Source organism: Rhinatrema bivittatum, chromosome 5, assembly GCF_901001135.1.
Source record: "Rhinatrema bivittatum chromosome 5, aRhiBiv1.1, whole genome shotgun sequence".
NCBI lineage: Eukaryota > Metazoa > Chordata > Amphibia > Gymnophiona > Rhinatrematidae > Rhinatrema > Rhinatrema bivittatum.
The window spans coordinates 93635812-93656808 of record NC_042619.1 but is presented as its reverse complement, the minus strand read 5'-3'; the positions used below and the strand labels follow the sequence as shown (position 1 = coordinate 93656808).

Here is a 20997-nt window from a genome sequence, read left to right as displayed (position 1 = left end):
ATGATGGAAGATAGCAAGAACCTGCATCTTGCTCTTGGTCCTAGCACATCTAAATGTCAAAGTGGGATCAAATCTAACTTCTCATAGTAAAGTCATAGCATGCCTATGGCCAATATAGCCTTGGACATAGATGTCACTACCCAAAGGGCACCATAGTGTCACCGGTGCAGAAGGGCAGATGTCACCTGCTCTGCCATTCAGAGCAGCACAGCCCTCCTGGAACTGGCAGCATGGCCAGTGGGGCCTTTGAAAGAGGAGGAATGATGTAACCCTACCAGAATCAACAGCATGACTGGCAGGTCCTTAGGAGGAGGAGGAACAGTGCAATCCTGCTTGATTTGGCAGCATGGCAGGTAAGGCCTTAGGAAGAGGAGGAGCAGGCACAACCCCACTGCCATTGGTAGTGTGGCTGATGGGGTCATAGAGGAGTAGTGTAGCCTGCCTTGTCAGAAAGAGCTCAAGGCCAGAGCCTGGTTGGCCTCTGTAGCCCAAAGAAAAAGTCATTCCATTGGCCACAAGGCTGAAGAAGGAAACTGCTTCAAGAGGGGCTGAAAATGAGTGACAGGAGAAGGAGTGTGTGAGTGAATGTGATGATGTGAGAGAGAACACCAGCGTAAGTATGCGTGTAAATGTGAGAGTGAGAGAGAATGGCTGTTAGTGTATGCGTGTGTGTGTGAGACGCGCTTGTGAGAGAATGAGGAGCATATTTGTGTGTTTAAGAGAGTGTGTGCATTTGGGAGAATATGTATATTAGAGAGCAATTGTATATATGTGTGAGAGAATGCATGTGTCTGCATGTGAGAAAGAGAGAGTGCATGAGTGTGTGAGAGTGAGGAGAAAGTTTGTGCACAACAACTTGCTTCCTCTCTGCCTGCTAATCCATGACAATTTCAGGGTATCTTGAAATCAAAGGTTCAGGTATAGAAAGCGGGGGATTTTTAAAAAGTCCTTATTAGTTATTTGATGTATCTATTTTGAAATTTTTTTTAGAGTTTGGAAAATGTTTATATGAGGTTTTAATTATTGGATGTTTTTCTATTCATTAGCTGTTTTATATATTTTTTTAAATTGGTATTGTTTTACTACTATTGATATGATTTATATTCCTTGATTTTATTGTTTTATGGGGAATGATAATGTTTTTAATTTTCCATTGTTGCACTGCATACAGAATTTGGCTTGTTGCAATTTCCAGTTCAGTTTTTGTCTGCATGTTTCTATTTATACTCTATGGTCTCTTTATTCTATATTTGAGGGTGTATCTGTATTCTGCATATGTAACCAAGGTGAGGTATTCCACTAGATTTTGTGTGGGGATCTATAGCAGCTTGGTTTATTCTATTTTCCTAATAGGGGGTGTACTGGTATTTTAAGGCCTGATGTAATATTTGAAGTGATGCCTTTTCATATGTAGGGTTGTTGCTGTTTGAGTGCTGGTAGTTAATGCTGTTTTGATAAAGAACATTTATTGTATTGTAATTATGTTTTCTTGTGGCTTTTTGAGACCCAACCCCATGCCCAAGATATGTTAGAATACCATATGAGTTCCAAACATCTTTTGCTTTTCTGCAGGGTTTTCTGTTTGGGACAGCAGTGCATTTAAATATAATATACATTTTGCAAATAATATTTTTACCTTAGAAGACTGTACTTTGAATATCCTTTTTCATGTAAAATCTATTATAAATGTATAAGTGTTTAGTTGTGTGTGGGGAAGGTGTGACATGGGTGGGGGTGGGGGTGCAAGGCTGTTAGATTTGTAAGATACCTTTGCACTGTCCTTCAGCATTACTATACAAAATTTAACAGAGGTTTCCAACTATTAGTGCCATGTGTTGTGTAATGGGTGAGGGTGCAGTTTTTCACTTGGCCATAGTTCCCAAATTGGCTTGACTATGGCTCTTAGAATTTCTTGAAAAACATCTTCCAATATACTAATTGTTATAACCAGCATAAACAAAGGAAAACAAATACTTAGCGGGTTTTTTTTTTTGGAAGGAATAAATTGGACATCACATGGTCCTTAATACATAAAAGGAAAACTAGTTTTAACAACTTATTAATGAGATCAGATGGATTGCAGATATAAATGAAGCTGTTTCTCCTGGAACACATCCTAATTGGTTTTATTTTTTTCTCAATCTGGGCAAACATATATATATATATATATATATATATATATATATATTGTGAGAGCCACTTGCTTTGAGTTTAGCCCAATGTGGAGGATATCTCTTGCTTGTGTGCATTGGTTCTGCAGGAATTTCTTACAAAATTACATTTTTAAGAGACATCCTCTAGCTAATTTCATTGTATTAAGGATGATCAACCAGAAATTATAATGATAAATGTTTCATATATGAGATAATTGTCTGAATGTCTGTGTTATTAAATTAAATAGTAGAAATATCTTTGTTTGGTTTTGCATCTCTATTTCTTGATTAAAGTGAGCTCTGCTTTTTTTTTAAAAATATTATTCATAAACTACAACTGCTCAAAAAGATGCTTTATGCATACATCTGTTTGATCCTATTCCATTTGAAACCATGTGTTTGTATTTTGCACAGATCAAAACAAGAATGGTATGTTTGCAAAATATATGTGTTGAGAGGTGGGGGAAGAGAAGGGAGAGCTCCAGCAAAAAGGATAGGGATAGTCATCTGTCCATTTACAACATTTTTTCAGTGACGTATATGCTCTCATTTCTGCAAAAGTCCAGAACCTCCAAAATGGCTGAATTTCTGATGCTATCTGACCTCTATTATTTTTTCTTATCCTGTAAAAAAGTTATCTAACCTGGCTAAACTTCTACAGGACTATTTGGGTCTATTCTGAGATGATGCATTTGTATGTATACATTTTACATGCCTTTGAAAGTTGTAGCATAGTGGCTAATGTGCCTATCCCTTCAGTTTAATCATACATTTGCCCGAGTATTAGGATTTCAATATAAGATGTCACTGTACTTAAGAACTGAATCTGACATGAGTAGATAAGAATTCACAATTGCGGAGGTTTCCAAACCTATCTTGGAAGACCCCCCCAGCCAGTTTGGTTTTCAGGATATCCACAATGAATATGCATAAGCTAAGTTTGCACGCACTGCCTCCATAGCATCCAACTTTCATCTGTTGCACATTCATTGTGGATATCCTGAAAACCCCCAGGACAAATGTGGGAACCTCTGCAATAGCAAATTCTTATCTCCTCATGTCAGATTCAGTTTTTAAGTACAGCGGTGCCTTCTTATATTAAGCTCCTAATACTCAAGCAAATATTGACTGTAGGAGGAATTTCACTGTATCCAAAGAATTATTTTCCCCAGAATCACGAGGAAACATAAAAATACATAAATGCTGCATGAAGAATGAACACACGTCCATGGCTTCTGACTCTGTTTGTTGGTAAAACCATTTTTCATTTACATTTGAAATTAGACAGTGATATAAAGTAATGAATTCGTGTGCCTATTAAAATAAATGTTACTACCCCAATTTTCTCCATTGGAATACATACAGCTGACGGAATTGAAAATAAAGAAAAGTTTAGCAGCTCAGACAATTCACTGTAACCGGGTTCCAGCTGTGGCTCAGCAGGTAAAAATATGTTACAGGGAAAGCAGACTGTGAATTCAATGAGATTTAAGATACCATGAAGCGATTAGAGCTCTACAATTTCTATGCCCTGTGCTTCCCTCAGGAAGAAAGTGGATGTGATTTGGCGGGGTTTTTATTGCGCACTTGTAGACTTTAACTAGGCTGACATGGATTTGAGAAAAGTAGGGTCTCATCCTCCCGGGCTATTAAATTAAAAATTAAAAAACAAAAACAAAAAACAAAACTTGGAAAGTGTACAGAAACAATTCAACAGGATTTACAACACAACGAGGTAATCAAAACACAAAAAGGGTTTCTTCCAATACTTCCTATTGTTTCCACGTGACCACATTCTGCAATTAAAAACACTCTCATACGTAAAAGACAATCAAATCAATATCGGCTAAGTAGGGCCGAAGGTGCAGATCCTGTGGGTTGTACTGTGTCCTTTAATACTTGAAGGGCTGGCAGCCAGGCTAGGTGGTTTTCCATCCTTTATCGTTTTTCCGGCTGCCTCAGGGGGATGGATCCGGTCAGCACACTGGGCTGAGGTGGCGGGGAGCAGGTCATGGGTGGGGAGAGCAGCAGCTCCCTCGAGGTGGACGTATCGGCGGCACTCAACTGCAGCTCCTCCTTCCCCATCTCCCCGGAGGACACCACAGAGTCTTGCTCGGGGTCACTGCCCCTTCCTCTCTTCTTGTCCTCTTCCTTTTTCCACTTCATCCGCCGATTCTGAAACCATATCTTGATATGTCTCTCGGTCAGGTTGAGCATGACCGCCAGCTCCACTCGCCTGGGCCTGGAGATGTATTTATTAAACAGGAATTCTTTCTCCAGCTCCAGAAGCTGAGCTCGGGTGTAGGCTGTCCGGGTCCTCTTGTTCTCTTCTTGCTCAACCACATAGGAGCCACCTAATGGAGATGAGAAGCAGTAAAAAAAAAAAGAGTTAATGGGCAGCAGGGCGAGCCATCAGGTGAAGCACCCTGCAACATTTGGTAAAAATCACAGCTTCAACCAACCGGAACTTAGCCGGAGTTAATTTTTTTCTCGGAAGTTTAAGGCAGACAAATATTTCTCCGGTACAAAATGGTAGTGAAAGAATGTCGGTATATAAAAAATAATAAATAAATAAATAAATAAATAAATAGATCGGGAAAATTCTCGCTCGAGGAAAAACTCTCAGAACAAAATAAAATCGATTACTACTATTGTTATTATGGCCTTGTGTTAACTCATTTTTTCTGTATGTTGCCATTTCTCTGCCTACTTTCCTGTACTATTTATATTCAAAACTGAATAAAATATATACAATGTATATATTTGTCTCATAAATAACATATTTTAAACAAGCACAAACTGAAACTGACAAAAGAACTAGAGAAAGTGTGGTAAGGAGAAGGAAAGCACGAAAACATGGATTTTGATTGTTACTGAAAGAATGCTGGCGATTGTCTTTATATTAATGTGAGATGTAAACTAAATCCGATGATATTGTCCATAGACAAAAATTTATTGTATTTAAAAAATGTTATATTTCGCCTATGTCAACATCAAATTGTTCTAAGCGGATTACAATTTCAAATACATAATAAGTTACATATTTAAACATAATTCACAACACACACAAAAAACAGTCAAGTATTTGAGGACAAATATAATAAACCAAGGACCCCTAATAGGAAGCAAAATTAGGAGAAAGCCTTTGAGATGGAGGCCTCTATATGACCGGTTTGCTGTTGTTCTTAAGCCTATAGAAAGATAGGTGTAGCCCATATATATAAAAACTGAAAACAGACAACAAAATGCACCGAAAACCCATCCACCCACATCACATATTCCTAGGTCAAAGGAACTGTTTGCGGGGATTAATGTCAAAGCAGCAGTGCTGCCAGTGCCTGGTCACGCAGGTTTGGTCAGATTGGAGCGATGTGCACCGGGATGTCATAGCCCTCAGGCCAGTCATTTCTCTCAGAACTAAAATCACGCTTTTAAAAATAATTGTTGGGAATCCCCTTTCAATACAGGCTTTAGGGTACGTATCAGCTTTTTCCTGTCTAAAACGTCACTTTTCCTCTCTGCATCCTGGAATGGCATGCGAATATTGCCGAAACAGGTATTGCAGATGTACTTACTGCGCAGAAACCATGGACTGCGCAGAAATCATGGGCAAAAGTCAGGCAGGAAAGAGGCCCAAGGAAGCCCTGATGTGCGCCCAGCCACTAAACGTAGTGCCCGACTAATTTACAGGAAGGGCTGAAAATAAAGATAGAAATCTCTGTTCAGTAGCTGCGAAAAATAAAAGACCTCCTCACTGCAAATTGGAAATCGATGTCCCCCTCCCCCCCCCCTCGTTGTGCGTTAAAGCTCCCGAAGTCAAGGCTCTGTACATGGTGTTGTGCGCCGCGAGTATTATTCAACACAGAAGATTGCGCTAAAGTTAACGCGGGTTACTCCAGCGTTTCAGGCCGATTCAGTAAAGTCCACGGGAGAGCCGCTGGCCCATTTAAAAAATTTTTTTCAACTTTTTTTTACTCTTCGGGACCTCCGACTTAATATCGCCATGATATTAAGTCGGAGGGTGCACAGAAAAGCAGTTTTTACTGCTTTTCTGTGCACTTTCCCGGTGTCAGCAGAAACTAGCGCGTACCTTTGGGTTGGCGCTAATTTCTTAAAGTAAAATGTGCGGCTTGGCTGCACATTTTACTTACTGTTTCGTGCAGGAATGACTAATAGCGCCCTCAACATGCATTTGCATGTTGAGGGCGCTATTAGGTGCTGCGGGTTGGACGCGCGTTTTCCTCCCCTTACTGAATAAGAGGTAAGGGAAAACGTGCGTCCAAGGGCAGGTTAACAGTGCGCTCCATCGGTAAATAGGTGAATAAGTGAATAGGGTCCCCTTGTAAAAATGATGGGGCCCGGAGCAATTAAGGTGCTTTCTATCCCGCATTACCGTACTTTGAAGCTGTTGTTATGAATCGGGCAGGAGAAAGCTATGCTATTTTGGCAATTCCGAAGTATTTCCAGTCAGAAGTACCTTGTGCAAATACATGTGTGACCACGTAAAGAAGGAAAAAGAAAAATACCCGATAAAGCAGAAATGAAGATAATATCTGATTTACTAAGCTGCTTTAAGGGATGGCAAGTTTTTAACGATGAAAATCCGCATGCATTGCACAGCCAGTTTTATTCAAGGGCTATTTCTGACAAATCTCGGTTTTTCCCTTTTGAAAGCTTAACGCAGTTTAGGACATCTTGATAAGAACATAAGAACATGCCATACTGGGTCAGACCAAGGGTCCATCAAGCCCAGCATCCTGTTTCCAACAGTGGCCAATCCACGCCATAAGAACCTGGCAAGTACCCAAAAACTAATGAATCAGAATGAAAATGTAAAGAAAAAGGGACTACATGAAATCAAAATATGAAGAAAAAGAGAAAGGAAACGGAGGGGGAAAAAAAGGAAGGAAAATACCAAGGAAAAAAAAGGAAAGAAATAAAAGAAAATAAGAAAGAAAGACAAAACCCCGACAGAAATACAACGTGGAGCATTGAGCCTCCACCCTGTAAAAGAGACATGCCAATAAAATCAGAAGTCTGATTTTTCAAACTGATCTGTTTCCTCTCTTTGGCAGTGCCTGTCTGCTCAAACGTCCTCTTGGTTCTGAAAAACCCAATCTGAGCTCATCAAACTCGCAGCAAATAGTACTACGACAGGGGTAGCTGCACCTGTTTTTCATTTACTGGACACTTATTGAACGTCCCCACCTTCATTTAAATACGGGGCGGGGCTGGAAGAGCGCAGTGAATCACTGGTAGCGCCTTTTGTGAATGAACCCTTATTTTTGATGTAGACATTGCCCACTTTCTGACTTGTAAATCGAGCCACACATTTCAAACCCGGGCAATGGCTGTAGCACCAGTGCTGGTTTTTATAAGCCAGGCATTGGCTTTTTGGCTGAAATCCAAGCAACAGGATCTGAGCTGTGAGCTGAGGACCTTTTGGCTGAGATTGAGAACTTGTACAAAATGAGGGAGGGCTGTTTTTAACGCCCAAACCTTCTGGGGATACCATAAGGTTACTAAACCCGGATGATTAAACCTCCTGTGGGAAAAAAAAAAAGTTGCTGATTGGAGAGTAGGATATCTCAGATGGACCTTTTTTAACTGAGAACAGTTCAAAACTCTGAGTCATGAAGATGAGGATCCTTCCTTCATGGCTTTTCGGCTAAAAATAAGGATCTATAATATGAGGATATGAGGAGTTTAATGCCTTGCCACCCCACCTCGGTTGGGGACACAATTAATATGTTAGGACCACTATCAAAGAAACCAGAGTTTACCCTGCTACTAAAACAAACAAACAAAGGGGCCGATGCAATATTTATGCACTGAAAGCGGGTGCTGAACAGTCAGCGCCCGCTTTCTTAATGCGCCCCCAGGCGCCCCTCCTGAGGCCGCCATGCAATATTTAAATTAGGGGTCACGTTAGCAAGGAGGCACTAGGGGAGGCGCTAACGAGAGCCTGAAAGCGTCGGGCATCCGCTGCTTAGGAAAACCGACACTAAGTTTATCGACGTCGGTTTTCCTAAACGCTGCACAGCCAGGGGGGTTCAGGAAACAGACGCTTGTCAATTGAGCATCTGTTTCCTGCACCAGACTCCCGGCGCTTTTTTTTTTTTTAACTTTTTTTTGTTAGTTTAGTTTTTCCTCCTATTTAATATTGCAACAATATTAAGTAGGAGGCAGTACAGAAAAGCAGTTTTTTTCTGCTTTTCTGTACTGGTTTTAGGAGCGCTCAGCATTAATTTCCGGGCAAGCATTAATTTCTGATCGCTAAAATGTGCATCCTAGATGCTCTTTTTTTTTTTTCCATTGGGAGTGAATAGCTAATAGCTTCATTCACATGCATTTGCATGTGATGAGCGCTATTAGTTTCACTCCGCGTTGGACGCATGTTGTAGAGGCGCTAATCCCCTTATTGCATAAGGGCACTAGTTAGCGCCTATACAACCCATGTCCAACTGCAGGTGCGCTTGGACATGGGTTTGCATGTATTGTATTGCATTGGCCCCAAAAATCCCCCCAGTGATAAGTTGTAACTAAGCCCCAGAAAGCCTGCAAAATTGCTCCAAGTTTATAGTTTTGTAAGGCAAACCTCAAAGGAAATATTGAAAAAATGTAGCCAGTCAGTTTGCCTGAAGTTTTCCCTATAGGAATGCAAACTCGGGTAGGAAGTAGTATTTTTGTTTCAGTAAATCTGCTTATCCAACCTGCCTGTTCTCTGTGCCTTAATTTTAATATTGATATCAGTGTACACCAAGAAGAAACCATATTAAGTCATAAATTGCAATCTCTTGTAACTAGATCTTTGTTCCCAGCATTAACACTCGGGCCGATACAGTAAGGACACGTAAGAAAGAGTGCGGCAGTGCCGGGCGCACCCTTGATTGCCGCGCGCATATTTTGGTTCACATACCGCTTGATTCAGTATTCAAATTAGACACAAATCCAAGTGGCATCCAAAGCACATCAATGAAATGGTAGGCGTGTGCAATCCATCTTACTGTATACAGCGGTATACAGCGCCTATACAGTATCCAGGGTGCACTAGTATCTGTCATTTGAAATCTCATTTGAAATGTCATTCCACCAGGTAAGTGGATGGTTCTTTCCTACAGACCCCGCTGCCTTGAGTGCCCGGCTGGACGTCCAAGCCGGACATCCGAGGTCGCGGCTTGGACTTCCAGCCGGGCGCTCAGAACTCAGAAATTGCCAAGTAAACTGATTGTCAGGGGAAGCTCTTCAGTACGTTTCCTGTTCCCAGGCTCACTTCCTGCAAACTCCTACATGAGCAGAAGCCCCTGCAGACATGTCTTGCACTGTTTTCCCCTGAGCGCCCGGCTGGACGTCCGAGGTCGCGGCGTGCATTCATGGACCTTCCCGCTGCCTTGAGCGCCCAGCTGGATGTCCGAGGTCGCGGCTTGGACGTCCAGCCAGGCGCTCAAGGCAGCGGGAAGGTCCATGAACGCACGCCGCGACCTGAACGCCCGACTGGACATCCAAGGTCGTGGCGTAGGGTGTGTAGGGGTAGGACCTGATACATGAGCTCGTGCCCACTGCAAGTCAGCGGCGAAAAGGAGCCCAGACCCACGAGAAGGCCAGAGGAGCCCCCAGAAACGGTGTCCGTTCTTCTGTACAGAAACTAAACACTACGGAACCAAAGTTCTCTGAAGTTAAGCACAGTGGTGCCAGGTTGAGTTATTTCTTTCCCCCTTGTGCGAGAAGCATTTTTTTCTATGGATTGGGTTGGTTTGGGACTGGGCGGCTAAGTTCTAGCAGTCCTCTTTGTTGCTGGCATGTGGTGCTTTTTTTTTCTTTGCTGCGGGCAACTCAACCAGTAGTTAGTGATGAATCTTCTAGCGGTGGCATAAACTGCAGTGCGACAGAATGGTTTCAGATTCAGAGAACTGCTGCTGGCCTTCAGCGGGTGCTCAGGGCAACGGGAAGCTGACTGAACACCACACTAACGCCAGGGTCATGGTAGGAGGTAAATATGCAGGTTAAAGACGTGGCAAATAAGCTGGTTAATAAGGCGATAATCTGGGCGCACATTACTGTATCGGAGGGAATAGCTAAATCGATCATTAACATATCATATACATGCGGCGGGTGGAGACGCATACGCGTCCATTTCGGCAAACGGTAAGGACACGTAAAACCGAATACTGAATCGCGGGTTCACCTTACGCGTCCAAATTGTGCATCCAAAGCGGGTTAGAAACAGGGTAACCGCGGCCGCGCTTTACTGTATCGGCCCAACTGTTAGCAGTAGAGATGTGCAGCGATACTGCACTTCAGTTCGGGCTTTGTTTTCGGCTCGCCACAGGAAATTTTGTTTTTCCCGCAGTTTGGACTTTTTTTTTTTAGGGGATGCCGATTTTCAGGTTAGCACGCATTAACATTTTACAGTTAGCACACACGTTTTTTGGTTCTCCAAAACCAGGGCGAATTAGACAATTTAGTTGAAATTGTCTAATTCGTAAAAAATGAATGCACATCCCTAGTTAACAGTGAGATGGAAATAGCTACACTCGGGGGCCAGTGCAATATCAGATGCTGAGCTCAGTGTGCTGCTAAATGCACGGTTGGACACGTGTTTTGGACATGCTAGACATAAGCCCAATGCAATATCAGGATTAGCATGTCCAAAATGCGCATCCATACAGGAACGTAGAGATGTGAATCGGGTGCCAGAATCAGTTCTGTTTTTCGGATCGTGGACCCGCGGGAAATTCTGTTTCCCAAGGGTTTGGATGGTTTTTGTTTTCGGCTGTCACGAGCTGAAAAAAAACAACTACCTGATCCTTTATATTTAATTATTTAGAATCCCCCACATTCCCGACCCCCCAAAAACTTTCCTAAAGTACCTGGTGGTCCAGCGGGGGTCCCGGGAGCAATCTCCCGCTCTCAGGCCGTTGGCTGCCAGTAAGCAAAATGGCACCAGTGGCCCTTTGCCCTTATCATGTGTCAAGGGCTATCGATGCCATTGGCCAGCCCCTGTCACATGGTAGGAGCAATGGATGGCTGGCACCTGGACCACCAGGTACTTTAGGAAAGTTTTGGGGTGGAGGATTGTAAATAGTTAGATCTAAAGGGTCGGGGTGTTTTGTTTTGTTTTTCAGCTCGGTCTGCGACCTTAGAAAATCCAGCTCTATATGTGTTTCTGCATTACAAATATAAGGGCTGATGTAAAAAAAGCCCACGTTAAAATCTGAGATAAATTTTATTGTGGATACTACTTAACATCTTTGTTAAAAACAGGGGTCCCCATGAGATGCAAATAAGCAGAAGTAAAAAAAAAAAGTGCACTAAACAAAAAAAAACTGCTAAAATGTGAGTTAACCTGAAAAATCCACACTAATGCAGAAAAATGCTTTAAAAAGTGCTTTAAAACAGAAGGTAAGTGCTTGAAGTTGGAAGGAGTGTGACCAAAATGGCATTACATGAGAAACTGGCATTGGTCATGCAAGGCCATTTGGGTAAGGCATGTCAAGTGGAATCAAAGGGTAAGCTCTTTAGGGTCAGCACCTGCAGCCAAACCCTACACACTTTGGTGCTATACAGCCCTATGGCTATAGTTGCCTGCTTAAGCTTACTCTTTGTTTTTACTTGGCATGCTTTGCCCAATTGGCCTTGCCTGTCAGATTGTGCCCAAAATGAGATGCTCAATGCCAGTCTTGCATGCAAGACCATTTTGGTCTCATTCCTTCCAAGTTCAAGAACTTTCCTTCTTGCTCCTCTTTTAAAGCACTAGTGTGGATTTTTGGATTTTCAAGTTAACTCCTTGGACTGAGGTGGAGTAAAAGTTAATTCACATTTCTGGTGGTCATGATATTCTATTGCTGTGCCCATGTGGTAGTATATAGCTGTTTCTACCACACTGGGCACAGCAATAGAATAACTTTGGCCTCCAGAAATGTTAGTTTATTCCACCTTGGCCCACAGAAGGAGTTACATTTCCAGCATAAGCTCTCTGAGGTCCATATTAGTCAATGTCCCGATAGCAAAGTTAGCTGGATAAATTTATACAGCTAACTTTGGAGATACAGTCAATAGTGCAGCCACATTACTGAACATAGCCAGCTATCTTAAAGGTAGCCGGATAACTTTATCCTCCTAACTTTAGGGCAGATCTTTGGCCCAAACAGTCTTAGCCGGCTAAGTAATCCAGCTAACTCTGAATACTGGAGTAAACTGGAAAACTTAGGCCTGGATTTTCTAAAACCGCAAGCCTTAGTGAATCGAGCAGTACTGGGGTCGGGAGCGAAGCAGGGGGGGGGGGGCTGCGAAAGCCAGCAGCGATCGCATCACCGCGGTGCGATCGCTGCCGGCTTTCGCAAACCAATAGCGCCACCGTGAAAGGTTCTGCTATTGGGCGCGTTACTGGCGGCGATAAGGGGCCTTACCTTTTCGCCGTCAGCGATGTCTTCGCCGCGTCCGCCCTGGTGCTTCCCCGACTCCTACCCTTCCGGTGATGACTCTGCCCCGATCTCCCTTTTCACATGCGAAAGCTATAGAAAATGACCCCCTTAGCCAGTTAACATTATTCCTTTCCAAAACACCCTCATTTGGCATACTATTCTGCTGTAGGTGTCTGCCCCACAGAGCTTATGCGTTGTTCAGCTGTAGGTTCCAGTCCCAGAGAATTTACATTGACAGGTTAAATTCTTCCTGGATCAGAGGTGGAGTAGCACATAAACAAAACTAGCCACCAGAAATGCGAGTTTACTCCACCTTGGACCCAGGAGTTAAATTTTAAATGCAAGCTCTCTGAGGCAGGCACCAGTCACAGGATTTCTTTGTTTTCGACAACAGCTGGACAGTAAACGCACAGTGCTAAAGGGTTTGCTGTTCAGCTGTTGGCATCCATCCAGTTCATCTAGCTGAATATACCTTCCCAGAGAGCTTATTCCTTTATTTCACTTGCCATTCCTTGTCCAAATGGCCTTGAATGAGAGACTGTACCTACAAGTTGGGATATGAATGCAGCACCAATCTCAGATGAAATACATGGTCATAAGAACATAAGAAGTTGCCATACTGGGTCAGAACAAGGGTCCATCAAGCCCAGCATCCTTTTTCTATCAGTGACCTATCCAGGCTACAAGTACCTGGAAAGTACCCAAACACTAAGTAGCTTCCATGTTACTGATGCTAGTAATAGCAGTGGCTATTCACTAAGTCAACTTGATTAATAGCAGTTAATGGACTTCTCCAAAAACTTATCCAAACCTTTTTTAAACCCAGCAACACTAACTGCACTAACCACATCCTCTGGCAACAAATTCCAGAGCTTAATTATGCATTGAGTGAAAAAGAATTTTCTCCGATTAGTTTTAAATGTGCTACTTGCTAATTTCATGGAGTGCCCCCTAGTCCTTCTATTATCCGAAAGAGTAAATAACCGATTCACATTTACCCATTCTAGACCTCTGATGATTTTAAAGACCTCTATCATATCCCCCCTCAACCATCTCTTCTCCAAGCTGAACAGCCCTAACTTCTTTAGCCTTTCCTCATAGGAGAGCTGTTCCATCGCATTTATCATTTTGGTTGCCCTTCTCTGTACATTCTCCAGTGCAACTATATATTTTTTGAGATGCGGCGACCAGAATTGTATACAGTACTCAAGGTGCGGTAACACCATGGAGCGATACAGAGGCATTATGACATTATCCGTTGTGATGGTGAAACTGAATGACAGAATATAAAACTCGATAAATAAATATATAAATTCACCATTCCCTTCCTCATTTTCCTAACATTCTGTTTGCTTTTTTGACTGCTGCAGCACACTGACCTGACTATTTCAAAGTATTATCCACTATGACGCCTAGATCTTTTTCCCAGGTGATTGCTCCTAATATGGAACCTAACATCGTGTAACTACAACATGCATCACCTTGCACCTGTCCACATTAAATTTCATCTGCCATTTGGATGCCCAATTTTCCAGTCCTGCAAGGTCCTTTTGCAATTTATCACAATCTGCTTGTGATTTAACTACTCTGAATAATTTTGTATCATCTTTATATTTGATTACCTCATTCATCATATTCCTTTCCAGATCATTTATAAAAATATTGAAAAGCACCGGTCCAAGTAAATATCCATGAAGCACTCCACTGTTTACTCTTTCCAACTGAGAAAATTGAACATTTAATCCTACTCTCTGTTTCTGGTCTTATAACCAGTTTGCAATCCACAAAAGGGCATCACCTCCTATCCCATGACTTTTCAGTTTTCTTAGAAGCCTCTCATTAGGGACTTTGTCAAACGCCTCCTGAAAATCCAAATACACTACTGTTGCATCCGTCGGTCTCAGACGGCTTTGCCCGACATGCCTCACCTCTATTTCAGCCTTCTCAACCAGCCTCGGGAGAATGGCGTCCGTAGTGTCTCCTTGCCGCACCCTCCGGCTTCCTTGGAACAGCTCTGGCGTGGCGTCCCGCCATGTTGACCTGAGGCCTCCTAGGGCGCGCGCACGCCTCACGTCTTGTAGCAGTGTTGGCGTGAACCTCCAATGGCACCAGTAGCCCCTGTGACATAGTAAGGGCAAAGGCTATCGGCACCATTTTGAATACTGACAGCCAACGGCGCGAGTGCAGGAGATTGCTTCAGGACCCCCGCTGGACCACCAGGGCTTTTAGTAAGTCTTTGGGAGGAATCGGGATGTGGGGGGATTGTAATATAGTAAATTTGAAGGGTTGGGGTGGTTTTGTTTTTTTTTTAATAAATGTGCCCCTCCCCCCGCACAAACCCAAAAAATGAATTTTCCCCAAAGTTCGGGGAAAATCTGTTTTGTAGTTCGTGGTTCGGGTCCCCCGAACCACGATGAATTAGGCAATTTCGTTGAAATTGCCTAATTCGTGATATACAAATGTACATCTCTAATGTATTGTGGTCAAGCAGGCCATGCAGTACAAACATGCCCTATCTGTCCGGGAAACGGGCAGACCTAAGTCCTGTGGGAGGCCTCTTCTTAGGTCTAACTGCTCCTTCTCTTCCACTCTCTCTGTCAGTCTCCTTGATAAACGGACCACTTGAATTCCAGACTCTTGCCCTAGTGGACTCCGGGGCAGGAGGGAATTTTATACTGAGACATCTAGTAGAACATTTGCGAATCCCCACTACGACTATGAAGCCTCCACTTCTGTTATCCTCTATTCATGGGGAGCCCTTACCGGGTGAAGTAACCCTACAAAAGGAACCGGTCAGTTTAAGGACTGGAGCTCTTCATGCGGAATCCATTTCCTTCTTTGTGTTTGAAAAGGCTATGCACCCCTTAGTACTCGGATTACCATGGCTACAAAAGCACATGCCTCAATTCAACTGGGCTACATTGGAGCTTTCATGTTGGGGCCCAGATTGTCATGGAAAATGCCTGAAGGAAGTTTCACCACTACCCTGTATGCCTACAATTCCGTTGATGCCTGGGTTACCACCTCAATATGCATCGTTTCAAGATGTGTTCTCTAAAGAAGCTGCTGATATCCTTCCTCCACACAGATCTTATGACTGCGCGATTAACTTGAAACCGAATACCGAACCACCCAAGGTAAGAGTTTACCCCCTCTCTGTGGTGGAGAATAAAGCAATGTTGGAATGCATCCAAAAAAATCTACAAAAAGGTTTCATAAGGCCATCCAAGCCTCCTGCAGGAGCAGGGTTTTTCTTTGTAGGGAAGAAGGACAGAACCCTACATCCATGCATTGATTATCGTGGTCTAAACGAGATCACGGTCAAAGACCGCTATCCCTTACCACTCATCTCTGAGCTGTTTGACTGCCTACAAGGGGCTAAGATCTTGTCCAAGCTGGATCTTAAAAGAGCATATAACCTTTTCCACATTCGTTCAGGTGACGAATGGAAGACAGCTTTTAACACCAGGGACGGACACTTTGAGTATTTGGTGATGCCCTTTGGCTTATGCAATGCCCCATCTGTCTTCCAAAACATGATGAACGACATCCTGCATGACCTACTCTACCAATGTGTCGTTGTCTATTTGGACGTCATCCTGATCTTCTCTCAAGATCTGAATGCCCACATTACGGATGTCAAGAGAGTGTTACAAAGACTGCGGGAGAACCGTTTATATGTTAAGCTGTCCAAATGTGAATTCCACAAGGAATCTGTACTGTTCCTAGAGTACATAGTGTCTAACAAGGGGTTCCAGATGGACCCACAAAAGCTGGAGAGCATTCAGAAATGGTCCCAACCTACTGTTCTAAAGGCTCTCAGAAGGTTTCTGGGATTCACAAACTACTATAGAACCTTCATTAAGAATTACTCCTCACTAACTGTGCCTTTAACAGCTCTGACAAAGAAAGGTGCCAATATTGCCATTTGGTCTATAGAGGCTGTCACTGCTTTCCAAAAGCTGAAGGACGCTTTCTCCAGCAAGCCATGCTCCATCACCTGGATCCTACACACCCCTTTATTGTCGAGGTAGATGCCTCTGATGTTGGCGTAGGGGCTGATTAAGTCAAACCAGTGACTCCAAGATCCTGCAGCCATGTTCCTTCTTCTCCAGAGGATTCACACCAGCTGAGAGGAACTATGGAATCAGAGATAAAGAATTGTTGGTGATAAAGATGGCATTCGAAGAGCGGAGACCCTGGCTTGAGGGTACTCAACACCAGATTATGGTTTTTACTGACCATAAAAACCTAGAATACCTTTGTCATGCCCAGTGCATCAACCATAGCCAGGCGAGGTGGTCCCTGTTCTTTAACAGGTTTGATTTCATCTTAAAATACCGACCTGGAGATAAAAATGTCAGAGCGGATGCCCTATCTCGCTCCTTCTTATCTGAAGATGTGCCTGACGCTCCACAACATATCATTGAACCTGAGAGAGTCATTCTTTCAGCCACTCACCCAATACTTGCAGGTAAGACGATTGTGCCTGCCAACCTCCAGAAGAAAGTACTAGCATGGGCTCATGACTCTAAATTGGCTGGACATCCCAGTCAATGGAGAACCCTGGCAAAACTACAAAAATTCTACTGGTGGCCATCTATGAGAGAAGACACCTTTGCTTATGTAGCAGCCTGTACCAACTGTGCCAGACAAAAGCCTCCACCCGGTCATCCTTGGGGCCAATTACAACCTTTACCCATACTGGATGAGCCCTGGACTCACATTGCCATGGACTTTGTGGTGGACTTATCCCTCTCCGGGGGCAACATCACTATCTGGGTAACAATGAATAGATTCTCAAAAATGGCTCACTTTGTGGCACTTCCTGGTTTACCATCTGCCAGTGAAGTTGCAAAGCTCTTCATCAGCCACATATTCTGCCTGCACGGAATACCAAACCACATTGTCTCAGACAGAGGCGTACAATTCCCAGCCACATTCTGGAAGGCTCTTTGCAAGAAGTTTGATATCACCCTCGACTTCACTTTATCTTACCATTCACAATCCAACGGCCAAACTGAGAGGATGACCCCTACCCTCAAACAGTTCCTCAGAGCCTATGTCTCTTCACGCCAGAATGACTGGGCTGAACTTCTACTGTGGGCCGAGTTTTCCATCAACTCTCATCCAGCAACATCTACTGGATCAACCCCATTCAAAGTGGTATATGGACAACTACCTTCACCACCTTTGCCACTTCCGCTTTAGGTGTCATCCCCAGCAGCACAAGCCACTGCCGATGAAATTCAACAACTTTGGAAGAAGACAAAGGAGATGCTATTCAAAGCTGGAATTCGAGCAAAACATGACATGCATCATGACATGCATGACATGCATCATGGCAAAGCTCCTGAACTTAAGCCTGGTGATAAGGTCTGGTTGTCTACGAAGCACCTTAGATTGAAGTTGCCATCTACTCGCTTCGCTCCACGCTATATCAGACCATTCCCCATCCTCCGACGTCTGGGCAATCTCTCCTACAGTCTCAAACTTCCTCCAGCAATGAAGATCCATAACGCGTTTCACGTCTCGTTACTGAAACCGCTCATACTCAACAAATTCAGCACCAAGACATCAGATCCCCCTCCTGTTGACACAGAAGAGGACCTTGAGTACAAAGTAGACACTATACTTGATGTATGGAAGAGAGGCAGAGTATGGGAATACCTCCTGTCATGGGAGGGCTTTGGACCAGAAAATAACTCGTGGGAACCTATGTCTAACATTCTGGACAAAGAGATGCTGAACCAGTACCATCGTTCACATCCTTTAAAACCAAGACCAGGTAGGGGGACTGGAGGAGGTCCTTTGAAGGGGGGTACTGTTGCGTCCATCAGTCTTAGACGGCTTCGCCTGACATGCCTCACCTCTATTTCAGCCTTCACCACCAGCCTCGGGAGAATGGCGTCCGTAGCGTCTCCTTGACGCACCCTCCGGCTTCTCCGGAATGGCTTTGGCGCGGAATCCTGCATGTTGACCTGAGGCCTCCTAGGGTGCGTGCGCACACACGCCTCACGTCTTGTAGCAGTGTTGGCGCAAACCTCGGGGGCATTCCCCTTGAGTGACGTCACTACTTCCTTCTTCATAAGGTTGCCCATTTGCTGACTCTCGCTGAGTTAGCAACAGATTGGATTTGCTCTGGTCTGAAGCTGCTCTGCCACTTCTACTGCTGCTGGAAGCTTTCTTCACCCTACGGGGTTCTACTAACCTGGGTACCTGCTCCTCGGGGGCCCTTTGCTTATTTCCAGGTGCCTATCCTGATTACAGGTACTCGCTCCTCGAGAGCCTGTGTGTCTATCCTGGTGCCTGCTACCAATTCTTCAACCTGCTGGAACACTACCTATCAGCTACAGAGAGTGAGTACTACTTCTCCCAGTCTGTCCATCTACAGCTCCTCGCTGTCCATCTGCATTGGGCCCTACACCACCATTTTGGAGCGGGTCTCCTCTGCCGAGGATCACAGACTGTTGATACCTATCCTCTCTTTACTGCTCATTGGGAACTCTATCTACTCAGCTACAAGGGAGTGTTTAATAATATCTGCCAGTCTGTCTCTCCTACAGTGCCTTATTGGACATCTGCATCGGAGCCTTACACCACCATTGTGGGACGTGTCTCATACGCCGAGGATCACAGACTTTTGCTATCTACTGCCACCTCTGGTGAACCAGACAAGCTGTATAATAAAAGATATATTCTCTGTGTTTGTGCTTCTGAGTCTAGCCCGGTGCTACAGTTCTCTACGGGGCTCCTCCCCGTAGGAGATACCATCATTGTTGCCCCGGAGAATCCACCAAACACCTCAATATCATAACAACTACATCTGCTAGTTCACCTTTATCCACATGTTTATTAACCTCTTCAAAAAAAATGAAGCAGATTTGTGAGGCAACATTTGCCTTGGTTAAATCCATGTTGACTGTGTTCCATTAAACCATGTTTTTCTATATGCTCTGTGATTTTGATCTTTAGAATAGTTTCCACTATTTTTCCCAGCACTGAAGACAGGCTCACTGGTCTATAGTTTCCCAGATCACTCCTGGAGCCATTTGTAAATATTTGGTTTTCATTGGCCACCCTCCAGTCTTCAGGTACAAAGGATGATTATAATGATAGGTTATACATTTTAACTAATAGAGCTGACATTTCATTTTTGAGTGCCTTCAGAACTCTGGGGTGCATACCATCCAGTCCAGGTGATTTGCTACTCTTTAGTTTGTCAATCTTCTAGGTTCACAGTGATTCGGTTCAGTTCATCTGACTCATCACCCTTGAAAAGCATCTCCGAAACCGGTATCTCCCCAACATTCTCATTAATAAACACAGAAGCAAGGAATTCACTTAGTCTTTCTGCAATGGCCTTATCTTCCCTAAGAGCCCCTTTAACCCCTCCATCATCTAATGGTCCAACCGATTCCCTCACAAGTTTCTTGCTTCAGAGATATTTTTTAAAGTTTTTATTATGAGTTTTGCCTCTACGGCCAACTTCATTTCAAGTTTTCTCTTAGCCTGCCTTATTAATGTTTTACACTTAACTTGACAATGCTTATGCCTTTTCCTATTTTCTTCAGATGGATCCTTCTTCCTGTTTTTGAAGGATTTTTTTTGGCTAAAATAGTCTCTTTCACCTCACCTTTTAACCATGCCAGTAATCATTTTGCCTTCCTTCCACCTTTCTTAATGCATGGAATACATCTGGACTGCGCTTCTAAGATTGTACTTTCAAACAATGTCCACACCTGTTGTACAATTTTAATCTTTACAGCTGCACCTTTCAGTTTTTTTCTATGTTCCTCATTTTATCAATGTTTCCCTTTTGAAAATTTAGTGTTAGAGATGTAGATTTACATATTGGCCCCTTCCAGACATTAGCTCAAATTTGATCATGTTGTGATCACTATTGCCAAGTGGCCCCACCAAATCCTGCATTCCACTAAGAATTAAATCTAAAATAGCTCTCTCCCTCATTGGTTCCTGAATCAATTGCTGCTTGAAGCTGTCATTCATTCCATCCAGGAACTTTATGCCTCTAGCATGTCCTGATGTTACATTTACCTAGTCAATATTGGAGTAATTGAAATCTCCCATTATTACTGCACTACCAAATTGGTTAGCTTCCCTGATTTCTCTTATTATTTCATCATCTGCCTGATCAATTTGGCCAGGTGGACAGTAGTATACTCGTATCACTATACTCTTACCCAACACACATGGGATTTCTACCCATATAGATTCTACTGAGCATTTAGTCTTTTGAACTCTATACCCTCCCGGACATAAAGTGTCACACCCCCACCAAGTTGATCCTCTCTATCATTTTGCTATAATTTGTACCCTGCTATAGCACTTTCCCATTGGTTATCCTCCTTCCACCAGGTCTCTGAGATGCCAATTATGCCTACCTCATCATTCAGTGC

General features: G+C 43.4%; 1 protein-coding gene across 1 annotated transcript in view; it reads right to left on the bottom strand.

Annotated features, from left to right (window-relative positions):
- Positions 1 to 4091: 4091 nt before the first annotated feature.
- Positions 4092 to 20997, bottom strand: part of PDX1 (pancreatic and duodenal homeobox 1) — a 30262-nt gene continuing 13356 nt past the window's right edge. Inside the window, exon 2 of the mRNA XM_029603158.1 lies at positions 4092 to 4507. Coding sequence (XP_029459018.1) covers positions 4092 to 4507 — 416 coding nt within the window. The remainder of the gene's footprint in view (positions 4508 to 20997) is intronic.